The sequence below is a fragment of the Pyricularia pennisetigena genome, chromosome 1, assembly GCF_004337985.1.
Source record: "Pyricularia pennisetigena strain Br36 chromosome 1, whole genome shotgun sequence".
NCBI lineage: Eukaryota > Fungi > Ascomycota > Sordariomycetes > Magnaporthales > Pyriculariaceae > Pyricularia > Pyricularia pennisetigena.
In genome coordinates this window covers 1615042-1640181 of record NC_043740.1, presented here as the reverse complement: position 1 = coordinate 1640181, position 25140 = coordinate 1615042, and the positions used below count along the sequence as shown (strand labels likewise).

Genomic DNA, 25140 nt, shown 5'->3' with positions numbered 1-25140 from the left:
AGCGGTGTTATTACTACCTTGTTGATATAGGCCGTTTAAAACAATTCCACTTGATTTATATCGCAAGATGTTTTACAAGACACAGGTCAAGATCACATACTTGTTAACCTTTCTCTGTCATCCCTGATTGGCAAGATCATAAGTACCTTGAGCATATCCCGTGCTGTAGGCGCGTGACTGCGGGTAAGCGAGGCTGTACTTGAGAATTCAGTGTCTGTGATCAAGATAAATTGTTTTGACACAATCCTACAAGACACTTCTTGACGTGAATCGCTCGTATCCCAAGTGCATGATTCCTCTCGATAGAACCCTGCGGAGACTACTGTAAGGCGACATTCGTTGGAAACAATATTTGTCTTCGCCAGCATCGAATTTGTTCCAAGTGTGGTAGGCGCTCTTGAAATCATCATTACTGCCATTTACCGGATCCCGAACTTGAAAATTTCGCCCAACACAAACACTAGGGGTTTGTCATGTATTCCAATAGACTATAAACCTAATCCACGCAAGATCATGAACATTATGTCCTTTTGAACACCGTAGACGCCGATTAATTCCTGCCAATGGGTATCTTGGTTGCAATAGCTTAGATAGCCAGGCGCTCGACCTTGTCCCTGAGGGTACGGATCTGGCCCTGGAGGTCGCTGGCCTCGTTGCTGGTGATGCTGGCGGCAATAACAGCGCGCGAAACACCGCAGGCACGGCCAAGAGCGATTTTGGAGGGCTAGATGCAATAAGTCAGAGAGTAAGCACATGCGCAAAAAGCTCTTGGGAATGTTTCTGAATCTTTGCTCAACTCACCACAAAGACGTAGGGGACGTTCTTGTCCTCAGCCAAGAGCGGGATGTGAAGAAGAATGGCAAGGGGCTCGCAGTCGGCGGCCAGGATCACCAACTCGGAAACACCGCGGCTCAGAGTCTTGGTCGCCTCGTTGGCTCCCTTCTTCAGCTGGCGGTAGTGGGCAGCCGATTGAACCAGGTCAAGGATTTCCTGCGGCGAGTTAGGTTTCGAACGGATTACGCATCGCTGTGTTCGGGTTCCGAAAGTGAAAAATTACCTGGGTGAGAGCAGCATCAGCCAGAGGCCAGGCTATGGGGAAGTCAGTATTTTCAAATGCGATATCGAAGCAAAGAGCTGGTCACGAGATCTTACCGGCAGAGTCGTTGGCAGACATTGTCGATGTTTGGTGGATTGTCTGGTATGGTACAACACTTTCAAGCTCCCAGGGTTCACTGCGGTGGCTCGCCCTAGGAAAAGAAGAAAAATCCGAGAATATGAGTAAACTGACGACTGCGTTCTGCGCGCATAGGCTAGGATTCCTCAAGATGGCTTCAAGAACTTTTTTTTTTTTCCTGCCAGCCGCGGAGCCTGGCTTGGCGTGGGGGCAGCGTGACCCACAAGAGCTCCGCCTTGGCCAAGGGGTAATGCGGTATGGAACATCTTTTTTGCGCAAAACTTGCCGCTCACGGTGCAGTTTCGGGATTGCGGCCAGCGAGCTAAGGCATCCACCTCCGAGCTTCCCAAAACCTGACAGCATCAACCGAGCAACCTCAACTTGCACGTCGTCACCATAAACCAGCTGCATCAACCTCGCCGTTCCTCCATCGCGTCATCCCCCGAACATTCACACTTTCGGCAAAAGTTGATCTCGACGGTCAGCTAATTTTCTTTATCGTTGATTAATTCAACAGCAAATCCTTACACAATGCCTTCAGAACTTTGGTAAGTTTAATCGTACCTGCTCTCTCGCTTGTCATGACATGCCATATCTGGGGAAGCGAGTTCTGCGACAAAAATCAAAACTTCGGGCTGTGCTCCAGGATCGATCTATCACAACACATAATGCCGCAACCATGTCTCGATACTTGGGTATCATTGAAAAGATGCTAACCAACTCATTGTGATTCAGCCCGGCCTACGCGGTGAGTAATTCGTTCCCGACCACGATTCGATCCCCGTTCGCAAGAGACGCGCCGAATCGGTGCCTTGTCTTACCACAACACAGCCATCATGGGCTTTTTTATAAAAGCAAATACTGATGAGGTTTCAACAGCCCTTCTTTGGCGCCATGGGCTGCACTGCTGCCATTGTCTTCACTTGCCTCGGCGCCTCATACGGCACGGCCAAGTCTGGTGTCGGTATTGCTGCCATGGGTGTCCTGCGCCCTGACCTGATCGTCAAGAGTGAGAAACATTCCATCGTCTTTATTCAGCAGTCCTTCGGACAAACAGTTTCGTCCAATGTCGGAAACACGTATTGACCCGATTCAATTTAGACATTGTTCCCGTCATTATGGCTGGTATCATTGGTATTTACGGTCTGGTCGTGTCTGTCCTGATTTCGGACAACCTGAAGCAGGACGGATATGCCTTGTTCACTGGATTCATCCAGCTCGGTGCCGGTCTTGCCGTCGGCTTGGCTGGTCTTGCTGCTGGTTTCGCCATCGGTATCGTTGGTGATGCCGGTGTCCGTGGTACCGCTCAACAACCCAGGCTCTTCGTCGGCATGATTCTGATTCTCATTTTCGCCGAAGTTTTGGGTAAGTTACTACAGGACTGAAAGAGCTGTGTTTGTTTGACATCCTACTAACAGACGTTATAGGTCTTTACGGATTGATTGTTGCGCTGCTGATGAACTCAAAGGCATCCCTCAACACCACATGCTAAACGGTGAATTGAGGTACGGATCAGGCGAGGCTTGAGTCTGACTTGAGACTCGGGTGGGCAACATTGTACCTACCGCAAATGCCCGAGGTCCTTGCCTGCCAACAAAAGAACATGTCTCTAGCTGTGGGCATGGTTTCTATTTTCTTGGGAGGAATCGGCAATTATCAAACTTCCTTGAAGCAGCAAAAAGTTCGTTCCACCAGTGTGGTGTTTTGGACTGCATTTTTATAAGGGTTAATGGGATGCGCAAACACCAGTGTACATTGTTAGCAACAGCATTTCGATTGGAGATTACTCTCTTCTGAGGATACGGCGTGGTTGATCTTGGGGCTTAGAACGGTCGACAAGAGCATAACTGTAGTCTAGGGTTTTTTCCTTTATTTGACTTTGACCATCAAGAGACGAGTAGTTTGGATTTATTACGCCTTGGCCGGTAGCCCCTTTCGTTCAATGCCCTTGATTCAACATACAACGATGAGATGCCCTTGAGGGTGAATTACGCTATAAGGGAATTTATGCCATTATGTTACTGAACCTATGTATGGTACACATGCAATCTACCGGCATATCCTTTAACATTCGCAAGCCAAAGAGTATATAGATGCTAGTAATATGAGGCCGACTTTTGGCGAGGTTGTTCTGGCAATAGATGCGTTTCTAAACTAAAATTGTAATAGCAAGACAATATACAAGAAGAGCATAGATAAGACATTAGTGTTGCGGTTCCCGAAAATATCTTAGTTTCTATCAACCGGACCATCTTAGATGACGTACTATTAAATATTAGCATCAGCTGTTAAATACTCTCTTCTAGGTTGAACGTAACGATGCATCATAGGTGACTTACAGGGATGAAGACGTAAGGAACCTGCTTCTCGTACTCCTCCCAGGCGGCTCCATACTTTTCGCGGCAGCGGGCGATGTCACGAGCTGCGCGGTGAACGATCATGCCGGCGAAGAAAACAGGGTAGAACCACGGGAAAGGGCTCCTGATTGTGTCGTGAAAAGTTAGCTGCCAGTCTGAACAAGCACTGGTGATGCCGATATCAATAAATGCAGAGAGAGGGGATGAAAAGGAACTTACGCGAAGCCGGTAATGAGACCCCAGTTGAGTGCAAAGTAGAGATCGCAGGTGTAGTGCACCTTGCGGGCCATGCCGTACCAGCCGTCAGCCAGAAGAGAGTCTCCAGTCTGGGTAGGGATTTTGCGAGGGTTCTGGATCGTCTGGTAGGGAAGCTGGGGGAACGACTTGCGAGGGACCAAGTGGCCACGCTCCATGGCGCGGAAGCGGTTCTTTTGGGAGTTGCATGTGTCCCAGACCCAGTACACAAACAGGTAGCCAATGAACATGAGGGCGAGGACTGGCTTGCTGTGAGCGTACTCGGACGGGTGGTGATTGGCGAGGTAGAGGGTGCAGTGACAGTAGGTCAGAGGAACGCCAGCAATGTTCCAGAAGATAAGCATGAAACCCCACTTCTCATAGTACATATCCCACGTGGTGATGATGAGCTCCTCGCCCTTGGCGCAGGCGTTGGCGTAGAGAAAGTGAGCCATGAGAAGAAAGTATGCCTCGCCCGTGACGTAGCCGTACTGCTCATATTGCCGAGCGCACAAGCCCAGCGTCGTCAGGAACAGGATGAACCACGGGAGGCGGACCTCAAAAAACATCTTAAAATCGAGGATGCCAAACATGCGCGGGTTGAGCTCAGCACCCATGAAAAAGTCATACAGAAAAGAGCCCGTCATACGATGCTGGGCGTTCCGCTGAATGGCCGAGAAGTAGGCGACAGAGCTGATGAGAAACCCAGAGATGATGCAGACACTCATTATAGATCCGAACTCATCGATGATGGTGTACAGCGGGAAGAGCCCGCTCAGGTGTAGGCCGATCGCGGTAATAATAGTGATGTACCAGCTCCACTGTGCTGAGCAGTAATAGTCAAGCTGCTTGCCGCCCTCATGAGCAAGGGGTTTGCCTTTGCCCCAGATACCTGGGGCGAGGCAGTAGAGGGTCCCCTGAAAAATGAAAAAGGTCCAGAATATGGCCCAGGCCTTCAAATGGGGGAACGCTCCGGTGTATGCTAATGAACACAGCTTCTTCACAAAGTCGCCAAAGCTCTCGCCATCGGCCGGCAGTGGAAGTTTGCCGTTGTAGTAGGTGGAACCTATCCACATATAGTACATGAGCAGCGGGAAGCAGATCATCATGGTTGTTACGCCAAGAGATCCGCCAAAGTCCTTGAATCCGGAGGAGTCGATGCGGTGATCAGTTCCAGGAATCCAGCCATCAACGGCCTTAGGTTGAAGCTTGCCATTGGTAAGGGGTTCCGTCTCCGAGGTCTCCTCAGTCTTGATTTTGACATCATCAGCCGCGGCGACGGCGGTGGGCCAGGCCTTCCTCCGAGCCATCTCGTCTCCGTTTGACAAATCAGGGGCAGTGGCTGAGACGGGCGAGTATTCTGAAGGAGCGTCGGACTCGGCAGCCTCGTCAATGTGCTCAATGAATTTGGGTACACGGCGGCGCGTGTTGTTGACTGGCTTTGCAACAGCTTCGCTCTCTGCGGCTGAGCTCGAATCACCGTCGGTCTCGGGGAACTGCGACTTTCTACGTGTGGAGCGACGAGCAGGAGTCTCGATCATGCCCTCGAAGAGCTCCTTTTTCCTGTAGAGCAAATGTCAGTTTCAAAGTATGTGATGTGACAGCATCGCGCCAGGGCAGCATTCTGTTGATAACCAGACACGTTCAATATCAAGAAGAGCGCAATCGACAACACTTCACTATGAGCACATGTGGCCATATCTCGATCGGGGTGGGGGTACGTTGTGCAGATGCCAACGGGCTGGCTGTGAGTATACACACTTACCTGGGGGTCTGCCGTAGTGAATATCGGGAAGACATATTTGCATCCAAGGACTTTCGAGCAGATTGGATTGCTTGGAATATATAGACCAGCGCAAAGCAACACGCGCAAGCAAAGTTATGCTGCCTATTCCCCGGCAGACTGCCACTGGGGACGGATTTGCATGTATCCCGAGACCGAAGCTAGGCCAAATTGCAGTGGGACTTGAGAATTTTCTATGGGACGCAAACAAATCAGGACAGTCCAAAAGTTCTACGGCCCCACCGGGGACCTGAATTGTTGACCGTCGCATTCCTATTGGTCAATCTTGGTTACCCGGCAGCCAACACTGCACGTACTCGTACAGTAGTGTACCGTTTTATGCCTAGCAATTCCAGGGCCGCAGTGTTCTGTAGCTTATGTGGGCAGGTAAGATGTCCCCATAGGACTAATTAAAACGAAAGATCAGATCCGTCGTGAACTGGCAACCAAATTTGGTGCTAGTACAGTTCAAACGCTCTCAAAACTCCACCAGATCTAAACTTCTAAACTCTCCTGGTGAACCTAGTCTTTGGCTAGTTACTATGAAAGAGGGCCAGATCAATCCGTAAATTGTGCATGTCGATTAATCTAACTCTATCGGCTGAGGTGGTTGTGAAAATTCTGATTTAACCTGGTTGGGTGGTTCGTGCCCGATAGTCCCGCAACAACTAAGCCATCAAGTTTAGGAATTGCCATGTTAGGGTTGACGTATGGTTGCGGGATTCAACTTGATAAGCTCTTGTGGAGGATGATAATTTCAAGACCTTCAAGTCAAAGACTGTGGGTAGGTATATGCACAAACAGATAGCGCTCTGGAAATTCACGCTTGATTCTGTCCTCGTAACCAAAGGGAAATACATCTGTTTGCTAATGTACAGTAGTCAACGTGGTCGCCAGGATAGCACCTGACAAAGCTATTGCGAAAGTTGTTCTCTGCCGATCGATAGTATTTTCTATGGTTATTGCCAACAGCAATTACGGATGATCTAGTCTAGGGTCCTGTCAAATGAGCCACGTCAGATTACTGAGGCTAACGATGACCTATCTTGCCTTTATCATGTGTTTGGGTTCCAAAGATGTTTAAACAGCAGGATATCCATAGCTCGACATCAGCTATCACACAACTGAGGCGAATTAGAATTTAGGCGCCGCCTTTTTGTGTACTGACGACTGTTGTCGACTAGTAGTTACGCGCCTTCCTCTCTATATCATACAAGTAGGGTGGATAATATCTCTCGGCTTTGTCTGGCCCGAGTCTGTGTGACGTGCCAACATCGCCTAATAGCGACAGAGCTTAGGTTGCAACGGGGGCTATCTATCGGCCAGCAAAGCCACATGGAATAGTAGCACGAAAATCAGTACTAGGTACAACCCACCTGATTCATTCTTACCTACCTCCTTACTAGGTTCTTTGACCTGCATGTCCACGACAAATGTTCAATTACAATATGTGACAAGAATGGGGGTTTTGGTATGTAATTACTTGTTACTGTGGCATCCGGCTTGGAGATCAAGTACAAGCTGGTCTGTCCATTGCGTTTTGAGGCATGGTAAGCGTCCGTTCACGTCACCGGGTCCCTGGTGCCTTGCCCCGTGTTTCCATCACGAGTCAAAAATCACTTGACACACAGCAGCTCTCGACAGTGTCAGACCTGGGCCGATTACTTGGCTGATTTTTCACACCTTGTTCGTCGCCTCTGAACACGCCAAACCACTTTGCATGTTTGGCTCGGGGACATTTCGACGGTCATTGCACCTTTTTTTTCATTGCTTTTATATTTTCTTTCGAGGAGGCTAGATACGGTAGACGTTGGTATTGTTTTTTTTTTTTTTTTTTTTTTTTTTTTTTCAGATTTCCTTATCGGACGTTCAATTCCCCAACTGGTCACAATTAGAACACTAGTGCTGTGCTGCAACGCTGCGGCTTTCCCCGCCGACCCGTCTTATCAATCCGAGCTCTCCATTCCGATCCTCTTCAACAACCTCGGACTCGCACGTCAAGAGATCAAATCGCACCTTGAATCTGCCCGACGACATTTCTGCGGCCAGCAAAATCACCTCAAGAGTTAGTCAAGCATTCCGGCCTGATCCTAAAGACGATCGACAAGACCACAGACGGACACGCTTTGCTAGGTGTGCCTCGAAGTGGCCATCGCCGATAACGCCAAAATGTCGCACACAGGCCGGGACTCACCCTCTCAAATGCCACCGCTGGGCTCGTCACCGGTCGGTTCCTTTCGAGGCAGATCACTTAGTACTTCGGTTCCGCGCGCCGACGTCACCGCCCGTCTTGCTTCGCCACTGCCCTCCCAGTTCGGTTCACCCTCGGCTGCTCTTCTTGCTTCGTCATCGCCGAGACCCCATGCCCATCGTCAATCCTCGGATTCTGGCTCTCTCACTCCTCTTGCGGGTGCCAGCGCTACTACTCCCGGCCCGGGGATCAGCGCTCTCGCTGCTGCACTCTCCAATACCATCGGTACATCGCCTCCGCGCTTCGGTACTCCCCCGGTGCGGTCACAATCCCCGGCAGCTTCCTCGGCTGCCGCACCTATGCTTGGCTCGACGCCGCCCGGCAACTATGGATCTTTCGATGCACGGGCCCGACTCCTCCAATCCGACAGCTCACAACGCGACGACGACGAGGCGGTGGCGGAAATTGTGAGGAGGCATCTGGTACAGCCGACCGACAGCTCGGAAGGACCCGACGACTCTTCCAAGGGGAAGCAAGTCAGTGATGGTTCGGGTCCAGGGCTTGACGAAGATGAATTCTCCAGCCTGAAACTACAAGGAGGTGACATCACTCGGCCCATTTACAGGTGGACAGAAGATGCCACAAATCGAGAGCGCGTTCAACGGAGCAAGAGCTTCAGTATGCCTCGCCCCGACCCTGAACATGAAGTTCTCGATATAAATAACATCAAAGTCCCTGGCGGCTTCCGGCGCAACTTCCTGCGTCGGGCGGCCAGGAGTCCCTCTGCAAACCCCAGCTCCATGGAGGGCGGGCGTGCGGCACAGGAGCCTCCCTTGGTCACTTCTAACTTCCTCGAATTTCTTTCGATATATGGCCACTTTGCCGGAGAGGAGCTCGAGGAGGATGACGAGGTCCTGGGTCCCGGCGAGTACTTTTCTAGCGGAGAAGATGACGAGGATCTTTACACGGCTGGCGAAGGATCGGACGATGATCGCGACCCGATGGAAGACAGTGCGCTGTTGACTCCTGGCAGGCGTAGGCGTAGGAGAAAGCACCGGGGTGGCAGCGGCAAGGCAACTCCCCTCAACGCAGCGATGGTTCTCCTCAAGTCCTTTGTGGGCACTGGCGTGCTGTTCTTGCCCAGGGCGTACCTGAATGGTGGCATGATTTTCAGCAACTTGGTACTTCTTTTTGTGGCTGCCCTTAGCTACTATTGCTTTGTGCTCCTAGTCAACACTCGCCTCAAGGTCAACGGCTCTTTTGGAGATATCGGTGGAATCCTCTATGGCAAGTGGATGAGGTTGCTCATCTTGACATCCATCGTAATCAGCCAGGTCGGATTCGTCGCTGCTTATATCGTTTTCACGTCCGAAAACTTAAAGGCCTTCATTCTTGCTGTCACTGATTGCCGGACCTCGATCGATGTCGGATACCTGATCCTGATGCAGATGGTCATATTCTTGCCGTTTTCTCTGTTTCGGGATATCAACAAGCTGGCCTTTACTGCGCTCATCGCCGATGCTTTTATCGTCATTGGTCTGGCCTACCTCTTCTACTTCGACGTACTTACACTTAGCACCAACGGATTGGCCGACATCATTTACTTTAACCAAAAAGACTGGACACTGTTCATCGGCACCGCCATCTTTACTTTTGAGGGCATTGGCCTGATCATCCCCATTCAGGAGTCGATGAAAGATCCCAAAAAGTTTCCCAAGGTTATGGCTGTGATCATGGTGATCATCACCACTCTCTTCACGGTCATGGGTGCCGTCTCATATGCTGCCTACGGCTCCAAAACGGAGACGGTTGTCCTACTGAACCTTCCACAGGACGACAAGATGGTCAACGTCGTACAGTTCCTATACTCGTTGGCCATTCTTTTATCAACACCGTTGCAAATATTCCCCGCTATCAGGATTACCGAGAATGGTTTGTTCACTCGTAGCGGCAAGTACAACCCATACATCAAATGGCAGAAGAACATTTATCGATTCTGCGTGGTCGCTGGGTGTGCTGCGCTTGCCTGGGGCGGTGCCGACAACCTGGACAAATTTGTTGCTTTGGTTGGAAACTTCGCGTGCATCCCGCTTGTCTATATTTACCCGGTAAGTGCTTTACTTTTAGTTAGTCTCTCCGACGCAGGCTGAAACAGAAAGCTAACCATTTGTCACCGTTTATCGCAGCCCCTTTTGCACTATCGTGCTGTGGCTAAGAGCAACCTGAAGAGGTGGTCTGACCTGGGACTCTGCGTGTTCGGCTTCGTTGCTATGGCATACACGACGAGCCTGACCGTCATGGCTTGGGCGGATTCCAGTGGGCCTAAGCCTCCGTCCTACTGTGATTCCAAGCGACATTAGACTCTGTCATGCATGATAGACAAGAACGGCTTGCGGTGAGCCATTCGGCCCGGGAAATTTTGGGGTTTGTCTTCCTATATAACCGCTGCATATCTGGTCTGAAAGACCAGAATTAACCTGCATTCATTGGTTGTCGGAATTTTGAGAGGATGAAAGGGGGAGCTAAGAGCGAAGACCGCAGGGGCCTCCAGGGCCTCCGAGAGTTTATAGCGAAGGTACCTTAGGATTTAAGTTACAGCCTATGAGTTGTTTGTGTATAGATAGCATCATCAGTAACAAACCAGGGCTCTATACAGAGAGCTTCTGGGGTTATGCAAGTTCTGGCCCAGATAGGTGCCGCAACTTGACACAATGTCAAAGCGAGTTTGGATAGTTTGGGGAATGAATCAGAGGTTCTTTAAGTAACATCCACGAGATTAAGTTGCATTCAAGCCAGTTCGGACTAATTGTTGGGAAGAAAATCCTCAAGTAGACACCTGTGGTTGGCTGAAAGGCCGGCGGTATTGGTATGAATTGTAGTCGGGGCGACGGCTTGGCCGCCCCACTTTTTGACTGTTCATCGAGCATTCACCTCGCATCATATCTGCGCTGAACCGTACTGTGTTGCAATTTGTTAGCACGAACGCGGGTCTTCTTCATTCTCAACTTTATAACTTTTGACCCTTTCCAATTTTGGACACAGCTCGCCTTGATATCTTTTGCGACAAGAACCAACCCTTTGGTCGAAACTTGATACTGAGATTGTTTTGCCAGTTTGTCGTCAAGATGAACGCCCCCGATCGGTGAGTTTTTGATCTCGGACCCAAGGGCTCATTTTTCACCACCTCAGCATAGGATATTCCAAAGGGCCACGGGAAGCGCCATCATTACTCCTTGGTAGAGAAGCTCAACAAGATTCGCTAGCGTGGCAAATTGATCGCGGATTCTGGTCGCATGTTCGCATGCTCTGCACGTGACTCCCTCTTGACGATCTGAAAGTGCCTCAGGAGTGAAAAGATGATGCGCGGGAAGGGCTCGATGCGCCCTGGGAAGAATCACATCTATTTTGCTTCGTCTGGCTCTACTTGGCACTTTCGTATGGAAACGCCGCCAGAGAGAGAGAGAGAGAGAGAGAGAGAGAGAGAGAGAGAGAGTTTCGTGCATGCACTTTATCGCTGGGAATGGGGGAAAGTAGGCTAACGGCAGAATTCCAGATTCGAGCTCTTCCTCCTGGAGCCGGGAGAGGAGAAGCTGACCGAGACCATCAACACATGTCAGTACAACTCCGTCCAGGCAATGATGGCTCGTGCGGTTGGAAATTTCCGTACTGACTGACGCCGGTAAACAGCCATGTCAAACACGTCAGACTTTACTTTCAAAAAGGAAGACCACACATTGGGCAACATGCTCTGCGAGCACCTCAAGCAGCATCCCAATGTTCTGATGGCAGGCTACAAAGGTATTTTGAGCTTTGACTGCATTGTCCGGCGACCTTCTGACGATGTTTTCTATAGTATCTCACCCCAACGTACCCGAGTTCTTCCTGCGCATCCAGACGGACGGCAAGGTGACGCCCAAGGCGTGCTTGCTGGACGCCTGCCGCACGATCCTGCACAGCCTCGGACAGATCCGGACCGAGTTCACGCGAGAGTTTGAGCTCAGGCGGATGGTTGCTGCCGGCGAGCAGCAGCAGAATGGGGAGCATGGCCATGGACTCTAGAAGGCTCCCAAACTTTAGCTTTACCTGTTCCTTTTTTCGGTAGCAGAGAGTGGAGGGCTGTGGGAATATGGCCAAGAACAAAAGCATATATATATATATATATCATAATGTAGGCGTTTTTGGAGGGGGTTTTTGCATTTTTCTTTTCTACGATTGGCCAATTAGAGGCCACCCGAATTTACTCTTTTTGCGCGTGTCGTCTTGCGGCCTTGCTTCCCCTTGGGCGGATGTATGCAGTCTTCTTAATCCGAAGACCATGACACTGGACTGACTGGGACATCTTTAATCGATGATCAGACATCCAACAGCGTCTTTCATCGGGTACCTGCCTGTGCTTCCACGATGTACTCGTTCATCAAACTACAATCGGGCCCCTTCAACTCGTCTCAAAGCACCTGTCTAGTGTCAACATGGTTGGGGGCAGGTACAGCACAGTCGCTGGTTGGGACAATGTCTCAATTCGGAGCAGCTTCCAACAGTCATTCCCACTCGAGCTCTCGCGCAAGCGTGGAGACTGGTTGCCTGTTGAGCATCGGGACAATATTTCAAATAGCTTTTCTGGCTCCCGGTCATGCCTGTACAGGACCCTCACCCCCTGGAATCAACTATGCATATAAACACGTCAGTAGCGTTCTCTGGAACGAGCCGGGTCTCCCTGGTGAGCATACCATGCAAATGTTGTTTCCGTTGAGCAGGATCTTGGACATTTTTGTGTGGTTACCAGAGTAGTCGCTGGTGACAAGAAAAGTTAGCAGTCGTCAGGTAGGATGCGTTGGGCGATGGATGGCAAGGGCAGCGAGGGCATACAACTCTGTCACGTCCTCAAGAACCATATTGACATAGTCGTCAAATCCCACAAGCAATCCGCTGAATTCTGCATATCAATCTCGGATTAGCTTTTAAGCTCAGCTGAAAAGGTCACAGCAAGGCAGGCCTTCATTCCGTACCCTTGTCACCCTTCATGATCACCCAGATGCGGGAGCCGACACACTTGTCGATGAGCTCTGTGTTTGATAGGATGAACATGTCAGTGGAATGGCTTTTTTTCGTGTTGTTTCGCTCGATTATATCCATTTTTGAGGAATATCTTTTCTCCATCTCTAAAAAGATTACTTACCTAATGGAAGTAGTTGTGTGGCCATGATGAAGTTCTGCCGGCTTTTGCGAAATATTGGGCAGTAGGACGGACTGATTGCAGGTGATCGATCGATCAATGCAGATAAATACAGCCGCCGCAAGGCAAGCAACCGCACCCATCGTTGTTGCTGGCGGGGTGCGAGCAGTTAGTTCATTGACTGGGATAATTCATGTAATAGTCACGTGGTATCACATGATTTCGCGTTGGCTGTCACTTTTCCCATGGGGTGTACAGGGATCATGCGACGGGATCTTGTTCACGCTATTTCTGTCACTCAGTCCTGAACAGTCCCTAGACATTTCGCACGTCTGCCTAGACCACCCCCAGTCGTTCGATTGGCAGAGAGCACTCGGTTCATGAGAGTGGGCGCATGCCATGGTATATGTGCGCCTGCGAAGCAGAAGATGGCTTGATTCTAGTCGTGGCGACCTGAGAGCCGCCACTCACTCTTGCCTGCTCCAAAATGAATCACGATTTCAACTCCGTTCTTTTGGTGCATCCCTGAAAAGAAGACGGACAATTTTCCCTTCGGCAGTTTGCTCAAACAACGCATCCTCAAAAAGAACTTTGTGCAGCAGCAGCAGCAGCAACAGCAGCATCACTATGCGGGCGCGTGCACCACCCCCGTCGGCATGGAGGCTCTGGCATCCCCGCAACGGCCTGAGTTTCGCGCCGTCGCATACGCCAGAGGCGACTACACAAAATCGGCCACAGCCACTGTATCCGGATCTCTCTGGCTATCACTCAATACACAGCACTAGTGCATCTTGTTCAACCGAGCCCCTAACTACCTTGAAAACGTTGCAGTGCGAGGGAGAGGGCACGAAACAGGAGAGTGGTTGTTTGGTTGCTGGCCCTCCTGTGGCCCAAGCCGCCGTCCAGCCCTCCCCAGAAAATGCAGCCCCGTCGGTACTCCGACAAGACGTCGAAGCTGAGCATCAGGAGACCGAGGCTATCGAGGGCGCTGAACCAGAGGTCGATCTGCCACCATCCACAACCCTAGACTTCAAGATGGACGTAGAATTGTTCCGCGCAGCGAAGCAAGCTCGCCAAGGCTCAATGAACTCATACTGGACCTACACTCTCTACCGTGGACCCCAAGGCGAGAAGGTCAGGGTCCATTACTGCAAGAGTGAGCATACCACGGAGCGGGTGTGCCAGTACTTCTTGGACGAGAAGGTAATCGGGTTGGATCTGGAATGGGTTCCAGATGCTAGGAAGTCCTTTGGAGCGCGGAGGAACGTTTGCCTTGTGCAACTGGCTAGCCCGAGCCGTATTGCCTTGTTCCACCTTGCACTCTACCCGAAAGATGACTCTTTGGTGGCCCCATCGCTGAAGCTGTTGTTGGAAGATTCTGGCATCTCCAAGGTTGGTGTCAACATCAAGGCCGACTGCACGCGACTGCGAACTTGGCTGGGTATCGACCCAAAGGGTGTTTTTGAGCTTAGCCACCTATACAAACTGGTCAAATACACAGCAAGTGGCGAGACGCACTTGATCAACAGACGCGCCGTTTCGTTGGCTGAACAGGTTAAGGCTGTTCTCGGGCTCCCAATGTTCAAAGGGCAGAACGTCCGGTCAAGTGACTGGTCTAAACCACTGAAGATGGAACAGATTATTTGTATGTTTCTCTATCGTCTCTTTATACTGCCCCAGGCACTGTGCTTACTGTGACATACAGATTCTTCGTCGGATGCCTATGCGGGGCCTCAGATATATAATATCCTGGAACAGCAACGTGAGGCTCTCGATCCAACGCCACCTCGACCGTATCACGTAGAGCTTGGCCTTCCCATCAGATTGGCAAATGGACAGGCAACTGCCGCTGTGGAGGAAGGTACAGAAGATGTTGAAGTTGAGGACAATGAGGAAGCGTCCTATGTACCGCCAGAGGAGGAACTTATAAAGTCAGCATCAGACACACTCACGCTTGAGCCCGATCTTGATGAAGCAGCACCGAAAGTCTCTCTAGTTGCTCGCTCTGCGTCACGACCGAAAGCAGACGTGGCCAAGCCTGCCAAGGATGACAGGGTCGTCGCGGCTGAAGACTGGTTGACCGAGTATCGCGCAAGCTGCAAATCTCCACCGAGAGCTACTGCAGCCGCCCTCCGGGCTTACCGTATCTGGAGCCAGAACAACGACCTCAGTCCTTCCGCTGTGGCATCACTCCTCAGGAATCCTCCACTGCAAACGAACACCGTACACACATATATTCTCGACGCCATCAAGAAGGAAAAGCTACCTTATGAGCATGCGCGACTGCGTGATGAAGTACTTGCTGAAGTCCCTCTCCGGACCCTCTTATCGAGGTATGCCGCATTGGAACAGCAAACGAGGAACACAGATACCTCTTCTACCGATTGAAGATGCGGCTCGGATATAAGTTTCCACCAGATATTTATTGATTTGGCAAATATTCACCCTCCTACATCTAGTTGCAAACATGTCATGATAAACTATACAACGTGTGACAAGCAACTTTCACGGGACACTACGGTTTCCCTGCTATGACACAGGATTCAACTTCACAGTCGTGCACTGTCTTATATAAATAACCACAATTACCGCAATTTGTGGTTCTTGTATTGTCCTGAGCGTTATTCGTATCCTCTCCGAAATTTAGTCCTCATTATCCCACTGATGAAGGCGACCAATTATTTGGAAACTCCTGCAAATGATACTGAAGGGTTTCTTTTTCTATATATAGCTTGTTTGCTGTTCTGTAGATTAACTAGAAGTTAACGCGTTCAGTTTTTTTTTTTTTTTTTTTTTTTTTTTTTTCTCGCTATTTTAACGCCGTTAACAAAAGTAAATGGTCAGATTAGATGTGTTCAACAAGGGCTTTCGGTGATAACCAGACCATGGTCAAGTGCCACGGTGATCTATCAATGACAGTTAATTGAAGGATGCGTAAATGGCCAAGTTTGTACACCGGTGGTTATTTTTGGATTCGAATATACATATTTTACAACTGAATAAAGCACTACGTGGGATCCGCAGATCTTAAATAGTTCACTTATGGAGCAATTAGCATGGTGCAGAGAGATGCCCGACGGTACGTCGACGCGGGGGAACGCCTTGGGTTGTTGTTTCGAAAGGCTGAGCTGTATCCTGGACCCTACTTCCACCGGGTTAGAAATTGAACCAAGAGCTAATCCTAGATGAGATGGACGTTGACAATACTGAAGCGGGTGCACCATTGCCCGACGTAGATACGAGATGGGTCCATGTGCAAAGCGGATGCGGAAGGCCGGCGGCTTCCACGGCTAGATACTTGTGGCTGTGTGTTCGTTGGTCAGGCCAAGATAATCTTGAATATATGCAATGTGTCCTAGGGGTCCGCCGAACAAGCCGTTGCTATCGCATCAGGGTTGTATCATGTTATGTACTTTATGAATTGGTATCTACTTCAAAGCTTCTTATGTCTTTCTGCTCCCCAGACGTGAAGTGCCGGCAACCCGACGTCATCAGATCACGATGATATTATATCCCTTCCCTTGTTAATTTGCACCTTCTTGTCCTCTCCTCCACTTACGATACCCCATGTCTTGTCCCACTTCACGTCAAAGACCTTGACCCCCTCACCTGCCACAGGCCTCTTCTTGTCACCCAAACTCTCGCGATCAATTACATAAACAGACTCTCCTACGCTCCCGAGCCCGGTTTCTTCCTTGCCGGCGGCGGGACGGACGCTCCGCAGGTCCCAGATACGACATGTGCCGTCGTGTGATCCAGACACCAACGAATAATCGTTGTCAGGGGAGGCCGAAACTGAGGAGACTACGTTGACGTGGCCGCGCAGCGTCATGACCGATGTTGCGGCTGCGCTTTCTCGAGGATCTATCAGAGTAACGTTTCGCGACGACGTTCCGGCTGCAATGAGCGGGGCTGACTTGTTGGGAAGATAGCAGGCGGACATGAGGGCGTTGGAGGTTGTGATTGTGCTCACGACACGGCTTGTCGTCAAATCCAGCACTTTGAGCGTGTGGTCTTGTGAAGCGCTGTATGCCGTGTGCTGGTTTTGGGGGTCAAAGATAGCAGCGCTGACGGACCGGCTGTGTACAGGGATCAAAGAGAGTGCACCACGTTGAGCGATGGTGGATGCGCTGGTCGTTGATCCCTTTCTCCTCTTGGTGGCGTAAGTCTGGGGTAAAAGGGCGGTCGGTGCCTCGGGGGCAAGTTTCTTTGATGTCGTCCACAGGCCGATGGAGCCGTCTGCACAGGCCGTCAGGATCCGTCTTGAGCTTCCATCAACGTCCAGGGACTCAATTATATTTCTGTGGCCGTAAAGCTCGAGCGTGGGCTTCAGCTGGCCTGAGAAGTGATCTTCGGCTTCCATGTAGTCCCATATCCGCACAGTCCTGTCCAAGCCCGCTGCGGCGATCTTTGTAGACGACATGAACTTTGCCGACTTGAGACCACATAATGGCCCGCGGTTGACGACTGATGAAGTCGCCAGGGCCTGGCCCGATCCATTCCATATCCTCAACAGACCATCGTATGAAGCCGAAAGAATACGGTCCTGGCCCTGTAGGAAAGAGCTCCCCGACCATTTACCGGCCGAGGAGGTGGCAGATAGCAAGTCGACGCTGCTGACCCAATCGTCGTGCTCGAAGCTCGCCTCGTACACCGGTGGCACTAAACTCCTAACGTACTGCAGAGTCACTGTCTTTTCGAAGGGTAGACCGTTCTCCTTCAAGTAGTCTTCCAAAGTGGTTCGGAGAAATGTGCCGTTTACGAGAAAGTCAAACGGTATCGGGGCCGACGTGTTGAGCATAGACTCGGAGTTGAGAACTCTTGAGAGACCATACCGACGGATATCTGAAGCGCATGCATGTTAGCTACATAAAGCCTGTGATTCCGTTTTATTTATTCAAATGGTTTATCCCCACCTGCTGGTACGAGTAATAATCTCTTTGACTCTGGAAGCTCAAGGCCTTGTTCAGTGGTGGTGAACAGGACCTTGACGGTCGCCTCCTGCTCAGTCGTTGCGTTCATTCTGGGAAAGTTTGTAGAAACTTTGTTGATAGCGTGACCGGCAGATGCTGCGTTGGTGAGATCATCCAGAGAGGGTTATTATATTGCAGTAAATTTGGCTCCAAGTCTGCTTGCGATATAATACTCGTCACGCCCCTAGGTGCAAGCTCTAGGATTTTTTTTCTTCCCTCTTACATTTTTTTTTCTTTTTCTTTGGAGAAGCTCTCAGCCTTGTAGAGCCTTACCCCACGTCGGGCAAGGAACCAATAGATAGATGGGGATAACGAAGACAGTTTTAACTTTAATGTGGGGCTTTGTGGGGCGGATGCTAACGGCTGCTATCCGAACCAACCCCTCGACGCGTGAACTCCCTGGCAACGAAAGATACACATAGAACATAAAAGGTCGCGTCAGGCTTGAACTTTCGTCAACATCAAGTTGTCATAGCCCTCCGCTCATCATTACATTGGCGCTGCCACGACTTGCAAATGGTAAAACTAGACGATGTGAGCAGCAGCCTGCTGCAGAAGCCGTTGTAGGTGCGGTTCTCGTTTGTTTCAAAAAAAAAAAAAAAAAAAAAAAAAAAAAAAAAAAAAAAAAAAAACATTTCACGTGATCCTTCATACTAATAATTACCGAATTCGAAGCAGCGATGCAAGCGATGATGAGGTTCCACTAGAGAGAAGGCAGTCGAGCTATAAATCGCTCAAGACGTTCATATTGGACAAGGACAAGCAATATCAACAGCAATATGGGGATATGTACTTTCTCAGGCTCACCAAGATCAAGCCAGCCGTGGAACAGATAGCATCCGCCGCATTTGGCGACCTGGTGATTGGGGGTGAGCCGGCCAAACAGGTGCCTCGTGTGCTTGACGTCAGGCAAGGAGAGCTCTGCTGGGTAGCGGGCACCGTATATATGGACATGCCACTCAAGCCTAGCATTCTGGAAGACGTAGCCAAGGATGTGAGTGACGAGAGCATCGCTCAAAAGCACCGACTGGTTATTCAAACGGAGAAGAAGAAGCTCTGGCTGATGCAGCTACATAGCGTTGGATATCCGCACCCACTTCAGTTCACAAATACTTCTCAGAAGATGGTCGAGACTCGATTCTTCTAGAGGACGATTCAGGACGCGTGCGTTTGGTCGGGGATATACTCAAGTCTGTTGTATTAGTCACGGGCTGCATCATTGCAGTGATGGGCACGGAGAACGCAAGTGGCGAGTTCGAGGTTATTGACCTCAAATTCCCCGACCTCGCACCTCAGCCAGAACGATGGTCCCTCTCAAAACCGGCAGACGAGGACGTCGAGATGGGCAACGGTAGCCCCTCCAGTAACCGAGGCAAGACTGCCATAGTATCAGGCCTCAACTTTTCGAGTACGGATACTTCTTATGCCATGGAGCTGAACCTTCTTCTGGAGTACCTTCTTGGCGATGCACTCGACCCTGTCGTCCAAAAGGATATATCGCAGATTAGCCGTCTCATTGTGGCAGGCGACTCGATCTCACCAGATAGCGGCAAGAATGCAGCCGAGGAGGAAGTGCCAGGGAAGAAGGTACACAAGAAGTACGGCTACGACGCCAGCTCATACAACCCGATCCCTTCGCAGCTCCTTGACGAGTTCCTCTCGGAGCTACTGCCAACGATACCCGTTACCTTCCTCCCCGGAGCCCATGATCCCGCCAACGCCAGCTATCCCCAGCAGCCCATTCACCCGGCCATGTTCACGAAATCGAGAACGTATAGCGCCCTTCCCGGGCCGACTGCTGAGCCAGGTTGGTTCGACACTGTGACGAACCCTTGGGAGGGCGAGGTCGAAGGTTGGAGGGTGTTAGGCACGAGCGGACAGAACGTCGATGATGTTTTCAAGTATGTCGATAGCGACGACCGACTTGGCATGATGGAGGCCATGTGCCGTTGGAGGTGCTCGGCGCCGACGGCACCTGATACGCTCTGTGAGTACCCCATGTGCCGCTTATGGCTTTCGGCCCCTGGAGGGGAAAAAAAAAATTGCTGACAATATTCGTGTTTAGGGAGTTACCCTTTCCAGGACGATGACCCCTTTGTGATGAATCAATGTCCCCATCTTTATTTTGTCGGTAATCAACCCGAGTTTGGAACCAAAACCATCACTGGACCGGAAGGTCAGGAAGTGCGTCTGATTGCCGTGCCGGCATTTTCAGCATCCCGCGAGCTTGTATTGGTGGACAATGAAACTCTGGACGTTACAAGGGTCAAAATATCGGCTACTTGATGATACAAGACTAAAACTACATAGATTTGCTTAATTCGCGAGCAGTGACTTGGAATGCATACCAAGATACCAATTACATCGCTAACCCTGTGTTCAGTGCATAAGGGTCCACTAAGACGTGTCGATCTGTTGAAACTGATAGTCTCGCCGCACTACTGCAAGCGTGGCTAGAATATGACGACTGGCCAAGACAACAGCGAGGGGCCCTATATAATGAGGGAATTCAGCCGTATGGAGGGAAAGAAGATCCGAGACATCCAAAGGCAAAACCATAGAAACTTGTTCAGCTTGAAATATTTGTAGGGCGCCCTCGTCACGATTGGAGTATATATGCATGAAACTGATTATTCCTTGATAAATACACACAAGGAATTGATGCTAGGCAACAATCCCGAATGGAACTTGAAGACGACCTTTTTTTTGTGATGTGCAGTACCTCCGCTGTAGCTCCAATGTGGAACCGGTCAGTACCTTTGCGTGTGGAAAGTCGAGCAAGGTACAAAGCGTGTATCCGGTTCCGTGTCAGGTGATCACGTGTTAGCTCCGATTTTGAATCGGGGCATCCCAGTACAGATCATGAAATTCTTAGTTCGACTCGTATGGTCTGCAAAGGTCAACCCTACTGTAGAAAAAGGTTTCTTTCCGAGCTGGCGAAGGACCGACGGCGGTCATAGTCTAGATTGCTGAGCGGCCACATATTGCCGAGTCTAAAACTCTGTTGAATTCTCGAAAAAAATCTGCAACCAAACCGCCAGCATCGAAGCGTTGGCGGAAACCCAGAGCACAGCGCAAGAGACAAATCAAGAGAGGCGACGTTAACCCGACCTAGCTATACCAATTGTAACCTTGATAGAAGTTTCGACTGCCATATAAAACACCCCCAAACGCCGGGCCAGTCTCAACCACGACATATTCCACAATGGCCTCAACATCAATCTTTGGCAGCGCCCTGCGCCGCCTCCTCCCGACCTCGAACCCGTTCGTCCCCTCATCCCTCCGACCTCAGACACACAGCATGGCCAGCAGCAGGACGCGCTCCTTTCACAGCACGCCACAGGCGCAGGCGCGCCAGGTCAAGAAGCAGTCAAAGTCGATTGGCAGCCACGCGGCATCCATCAACCGCAAGCTGGGGATGGGCGGCAACAGCGGCGACCGGCTGCGAAAGGCCCAGCCCGTCGCGGCGGACCCGAAGCTGATGCTCTTCCGCAAGGTGGTCGGCGTGGTGCGCAAGACGCCCCCGCCGCTCATCATGGGCCGCAACCGTCACCTGCGCCACTGGACCATCCACCGCGCCTGGCAGCTGCACCTCCACAAGCAGCGCGACGACAAGCAAAAGATGCTCATGCGCCAGTGGCACTCGATGCGCAACGCCTGCGAGGAGCTCCGCCAGACGAGCGGGCCCGGCACCAGGGACGAGGGTTACCTATATCGCGTCGCCATGGAGAAAAAGGGCGTCTATGGCCACGATGGCTTTCCCATCGAGTACGCTAGGCCCCAGGTCGAGACGCCGGCGAGGCAGGCATGGAACCACGATTGGAGGCGGGATTGAGAGGCTAATATACCCTGAAGAGCTTGGGTTCTCTGAGGAAGCCATTGGGTGTTGTTTTATTTTTTATTTTTTATTTTATTTTTATTACGGAGAGGGCGCTCTTTCTGTATCAAGTGTGTATAAACATTATAGACAAAAATCTTGACTGTATCACTTCTCATTTTTCTGCCTCTTGTGGGATCTGCACACTTGTGTTCGGCTGTCTTTCGGATCTTTATGGTAGGTATATCTTGGCTGCTCCATTCTGGTTTCCAACGACTTTTCATTCCCAAGCTAGAGCAGGTCCTAGCTACAATGATTCAACAAACCGAATCAGGATGTGACAAGGTCAGTTTTATAGTTTGGCAGATGATTTCTATGCCTCCGGCTGTCAAGCACCTCCAGGTTGTAACGCTTAATTAGTCTGAACTCAAGTCCCTCATACTGTTCACCATTCACGGTCTTCACATGACACAAGCGGTCAACTGGATTTATTTATATCTGCTAAACGCGGTCACTTTACTGTCTCTGACTGCTTGACGTGCCTAACTAATAAAATCATCCCAGCAACAAGAAAAAGGAGCATCAAGGTCTGTCTACGGCTCCCCTATTATACATTCGAAAAAATTAAACAAGAAAAACAAGGCGTATCCCCCCTTTGGCCAGCAGTGAGAAAAAAGCGCAGTGCAGCGGAGATGAACATTATCAAAGGGTCTGCGGATTTTAAATACCGATAATTTTTTCGCGCATGTTTGTTTCGTCGTCAGATGTCGTAGAAGAGCACAGAGCTTTATGGGTTACAGAAAACTCGGCGTGATAAGATTGGTGATTGTTGTGAACGAGTGCGTTCTTTGGGCGCTTCTAGGTCCGACTTTGGCCATTATGCCCTCAGGACCTGACCGCGAGGCGTCTTTATTTATTTATTTTTCCCGGGTTGTCGTAGGTTGATCGGTTGGAATACCTAACGAGTGGATCCTGTACCGTTCTGTACCAGCTCGCAGCTGGTGGATTCGCCATGGTATGGTGACCTTATAGGATCACACAGCATCCGGCTCCCTCACCCTTCTCAAAGGTCAAGAGGGCTGCGCGTGTGGCTGCCTCAAAGACGTCGTCGACTCCTTCGCCAGAGAGGCTCGAGCACTCTAAGTATTTGCGGGCACCAACTTCCTTGGCCGCAGTCTCACCATCGTGCTCAGTGACAAAGCGCATGCTCTTCTTACGCATCTCCTCGATGGCCACCGGGTCTTCCCGTAAGTCCTTTTTGAGGCCGACGAGGATGATGGGTACCCCGGGGCACTTTTCGGTAGCTTCTTCGATCCACTATGAGTTTGTCCCAGAGTTGTCAGCCCACACTGTTCTACATCATACCATTGTCTTGTTCCTCTCTCCCGCTCTCCCGCACACCTCTCCCTGAACATCCGTCACCAGACCCAATCGTAACGACGTGGTTGGTCGCACTTCGTGTTGCACCATGGTGGGAAAAAGAACTACCGCAAAGGACCGGAGATTGCGCAGTTACACGCAGACCAGGAACCCTGAGGGTTTCGGCATTCCCCGCGAGCATCCGGGGACGGAAGCTTGCGTTTATGGTCGATCGTGGCTTGGTGGACGGCATCTTGGAGGGTGTGGACAGGACGCTATTGAACCTCCATTCGCATCGGTGCCAGAGAACCCACCTTGTGCTTCACATTGTCCAATGAATCTGGTGTGTCGACAGAAAACCCTATTAGGATGACGTGCGCTTTTGAGTATGCCAAGGGCCGCAATCGCTCGTAGTCTTCCTGGCCTGCCGTATCCCATAATGCTAGCTGCACCGACTTGCCATCCACCCTGCAATCTGTAACGTAGTTTTCGAAGACGGTCGGAATCTGTTTGCTCCGTCGACTGTGGTCAGGCCTTTTTTTTCGAGCTCTATATATACTAATCGATTCATTTCGGTGCTTGCTGAGTCGTTTCCGGACTTACATAATGCTGTGACAAGGCAAAGGGGCATTTATTTAGTCTTTGTTTCTCAAAACAGCAAACGTCAAAACGTTACAAGAGCCGGGTTTAGAGATACTTACTGTTGGAAAATACCCAAGGGTGAAGACACTAAGTAAACTTGTCTTTCCGCATGCACCATCGCCTATAATTACCAGTTTCCTGTAGGTTTGGCGACAACATAAGAGTGTTAAGATATCAAGAAACGACGCAGCGCAATACAGTCATTGTACAGCAGGTGTTGCATCGTACCTGCGAATAACGTTCTGGTTATTTGCGGCCGCCATGGTTGCCTAGCCGCGCGCTCACGGAGTGCGCGTGTTTGATTTATGTTTCTAGTGCGTGTTCCGGGGATCCCCCCTTTTTCGATTCTCCTATGTTTTGTCGATCGCCCTGGGCGGGAAAAGTCGACGTTTGCAGCACGGCAAAACGGTTTGCGTAAAGTAGTCAGGGGTTTGGTTCTTCGCTCGGTGTCGTAGTCGTGCAAGAACGGTAAAACGATGAGCTGCTGCTGTTGATGGTGTAGTCAGAGATGCAATTTGCTGTGCGAGAAAATAACTGACAATCAGGATTGTCGTAGAATTTCCTGATGGGGTGCAGAATCGTTTTTCTTTGTTGGGGTTGGAAAGGAGAAAGGGTTGGCCCGTTGACTCGGTGAGAAAGTCCGTCCTCTGGGAGGCCGCTGCGCGTGCTTGTTCGCTTCGTTTCGTGGGTGGGTGGAGAGTTTGTTTGTGCTGGAGAAACAAAACGGGCGGGCGTAGGTCGGATATTAAATCACAAAAAACCACATCAATCTCGTACGAAGTAGAGTTCAAGGATGAGGGGCCAGCGCCAACCAGCTTGACTTAGAAGGGATAGGCTAGGTTACGAAAGTAGGACACAGGCAGCAGACTAGTTCTAGGCCGACTAGATCACGGCATGATTAGATCGGAAAAAAAAAGATAGGTATTAGGAGGTAGGTGGTGTAGGCATGGATAGTGCTGACCGTTCAGCTGGCTCTCTCCCCCCATACCAATATTATGACCATGGATGGATGGTCTGGTCTGGTTTGCGCACCTCCAAGGACCAGACGAAGAAGCCTGTGCTACGGCAGAGCAGAGACCCACAGGGGTAAAGGAGCTAGGTACCTTACAAGCCTCTGTAGGCTTGGCGCAAGCAGCAAAGATACATGTATTGATTGTACAGTAGGTTGTTGTGGGGAGTCGACGCTACGACGGCACAAACGGCGGAGCCACTTGGGGTGCATGAGAATCTGCAGTCGGCTGGTGTAAAGAGACTGCATCAATCAATCAATTGACAGTATTCCTGTGGGCGGGTTGTGAATGCGTGCGCGGTGTGTAACGTTAGTTGCAACAGGGGTTCGCCAAGAAACGCCGCAATGCACTGAGTCCCCGGCGCACAACAATAACCGACCGCCAGACCGACCCATACGACCTCTTTTGGTCTTTTTTTTTTTTTTTT

General features: G+C 50.5%; 12 protein-coding genes across 12 annotated transcripts; 6 read left to right on the top strand and 6 right to left on the bottom strand.

Annotated features, from left to right (window-relative positions):
- Positions 1 to 586: 586 nt before the first annotated feature.
- On the bottom strand, positions 587 to 1174 carry PpBr36_07056 (uncharacterized protein; the record flags this gene model as incomplete). The annotated part of the gene is made up of 4 exons (XM_029894194.1): positions 587 to 724; positions 802 to 990; positions 1058 to 1089; positions 1153 to 1174. 4 exons carry the CDS (start codon positions 1172 to 1174, stop codon positions 587 to 589), a joined length of 381 nt encoding a protein of 126 aa, XP_029748031.1.
- Positions 1175 to 1705: 531 nt separating this feature from the next.
- PpBr36_07055 (uncharacterized protein) lies at positions 1706 to 2666 on the top strand (the record flags this gene model as incomplete). Its single annotated transcript, XM_029894193.1, has 4 exons — positions 1706 to 1734; positions 2054 to 2183; positions 2276 to 2539; positions 2602 to 2666. Exons 2-4 carry the CDS (start codon positions 2069 to 2071, stop codon positions 2664 to 2666), a joined length of 444 nt encoding a protein of 147 aa, XP_029748030.1. The 5' UTR covers positions 1706 to 1734; positions 2054 to 2068.
- Positions 2667 to 3498: 832 nt separating this feature from the next.
- Positions 3499 to 5565, bottom strand: PpBr36_07054 (uncharacterized protein; the record flags this gene model as incomplete). Its single annotated transcript, XM_029894192.1, has 3 exons — positions 3499 to 3655; positions 3751 to 5328; positions 5531 to 5565. 3 exons carry the CDS (start codon positions 5563 to 5565, stop codon positions 3499 to 3501), a joined length of 1770 nt encoding a protein of 589 aa, XP_029748029.1.
- Positions 5566 to 7717: 2152 nt separating this feature from the next.
- PpBr36_07052 (uncharacterized protein) lies at positions 7718 to 10099 on the top strand (the record flags this gene model as incomplete). The annotated part of the gene is made up of 2 exons (XM_029894191.1): positions 7718 to 9847; positions 9926 to 10099. 2 exons carry the CDS (start codon positions 7718 to 7720, stop codon positions 10097 to 10099), a joined length of 2304 nt encoding a protein of 767 aa, XP_029748028.1.
- A 996-nt stretch (positions 10100 to 11095) lies between these two features.
- PpBr36_07051 (uncharacterized protein) lies at positions 11096 to 11798 on the top strand (the record flags this gene model as incomplete). Its single annotated transcript, XM_029894190.1, is given in 4 exon segments — positions 11096 to 11269; positions 11285 to 11351; positions 11427 to 11537; positions 11593 to 11798. 4 exon segments carry the CDS (start codon positions 11096 to 11098, stop codon positions 11796 to 11798), a joined length of 558 nt encoding a protein of 185 aa, XP_029748027.1.
- Positions 11799 to 12367: 569 nt separating this feature from the next.
- Positions 12368 to 12940, bottom strand: PpBr36_07050 (uncharacterized protein; the record flags this gene model as incomplete). Its single annotated transcript, XM_029894189.1, has 5 exons — positions 12368 to 12403; positions 12467 to 12530; positions 12606 to 12672; positions 12746 to 12802; positions 12916 to 12940. 5 exons carry the CDS (start codon positions 12938 to 12940, stop codon positions 12368 to 12370), a joined length of 249 nt encoding a protein of 82 aa, XP_029748026.1.
- Positions 12941 to 13311: 371 nt separating this feature from the next.
- On the top strand, positions 13312 to 15300 carry PpBr36_07049 (uncharacterized protein; the record flags this gene model as incomplete). The annotated part of the gene is made up of 2 exons (XM_029894188.1): positions 13312 to 14557; positions 14618 to 15300. The coding sequence occupies 2 exons, from the start codon at positions 13312 to 13314 to the stop codon at positions 15298 to 15300; spliced, it is 1929 nt and encodes a 642-aa protein (XP_029748662.1).
- A 1108-nt stretch (positions 15301 to 16408) lies between these two features.
- On the bottom strand, positions 16409 to 17934 carry PpBr36_07048 (uncharacterized protein; the record flags this gene model as incomplete). The annotated part of the gene is made up of 2 exons (XM_029894187.1): positions 16409 to 17757; positions 17829 to 17934. The coding sequence occupies 2 exons, from the start codon at positions 17932 to 17934 to the stop codon at positions 16409 to 16411; spliced, it is 1455 nt and encodes a 484-aa protein (XP_029748663.1).
- Positions 17935 to 18401: 467 nt separating this feature from the next.
- Positions 18402 to 20171, top strand: PpBr36_07047 (uncharacterized protein; the record flags this gene model as incomplete). The annotated part of the gene is made up of 4 exons (XM_029894186.1): positions 18402 to 18448; positions 18561 to 18879; positions 18963 to 19872; positions 19951 to 20171. The coding sequence occupies 4 exons, from the start codon at positions 18402 to 18404 to the stop codon at positions 20169 to 20171; spliced, it is 1497 nt and encodes a 498-aa protein (XP_029748658.1).
- Positions 20172 to 21090: 919 nt separating this feature from the next.
- Positions 21091 to 21720, top strand: PpBr36_07046 (uncharacterized protein; the record flags this gene model as incomplete). The annotated part of the gene is made up of 1 exon (XM_029894185.1): positions 21091 to 21720. One exon carries the CDS (start codon positions 21091 to 21093, stop codon positions 21718 to 21720), a length of 630 nt encoding a protein of 209 aa, XP_029748659.1.
- A 1008-nt stretch (positions 21721 to 22728) lies between these two features.
- On the bottom strand, positions 22729 to 23966 carry PpBr36_07045 (uncharacterized protein; the record flags this gene model as incomplete). Its single annotated transcript, XM_029894184.1, has 4 exons — positions 22729 to 23019; positions 23376 to 23567; positions 23763 to 23841; positions 23932 to 23966. The coding sequence occupies 4 exons, from the start codon at positions 23964 to 23966 to the stop codon at positions 22729 to 22731; spliced, it is 597 nt and encodes a 198-aa protein (XP_029748660.1).
- A 797-nt stretch (positions 23967 to 24763) lies between these two features.
- On the bottom strand, positions 24764 to 24925 carry PpBr36_07044 (uncharacterized protein; the record flags this gene model as incomplete). The annotated part of the gene is made up of 1 exon (XM_029894183.1): positions 24764 to 24925. The coding sequence occupies one exon, from the start codon at positions 24923 to 24925 to the stop codon at positions 24764 to 24766; it is 162 nt and encodes a 53-aa protein (XP_029748661.1).
- Positions 24926 to 25140: the final 215 nt, after the last annotated feature.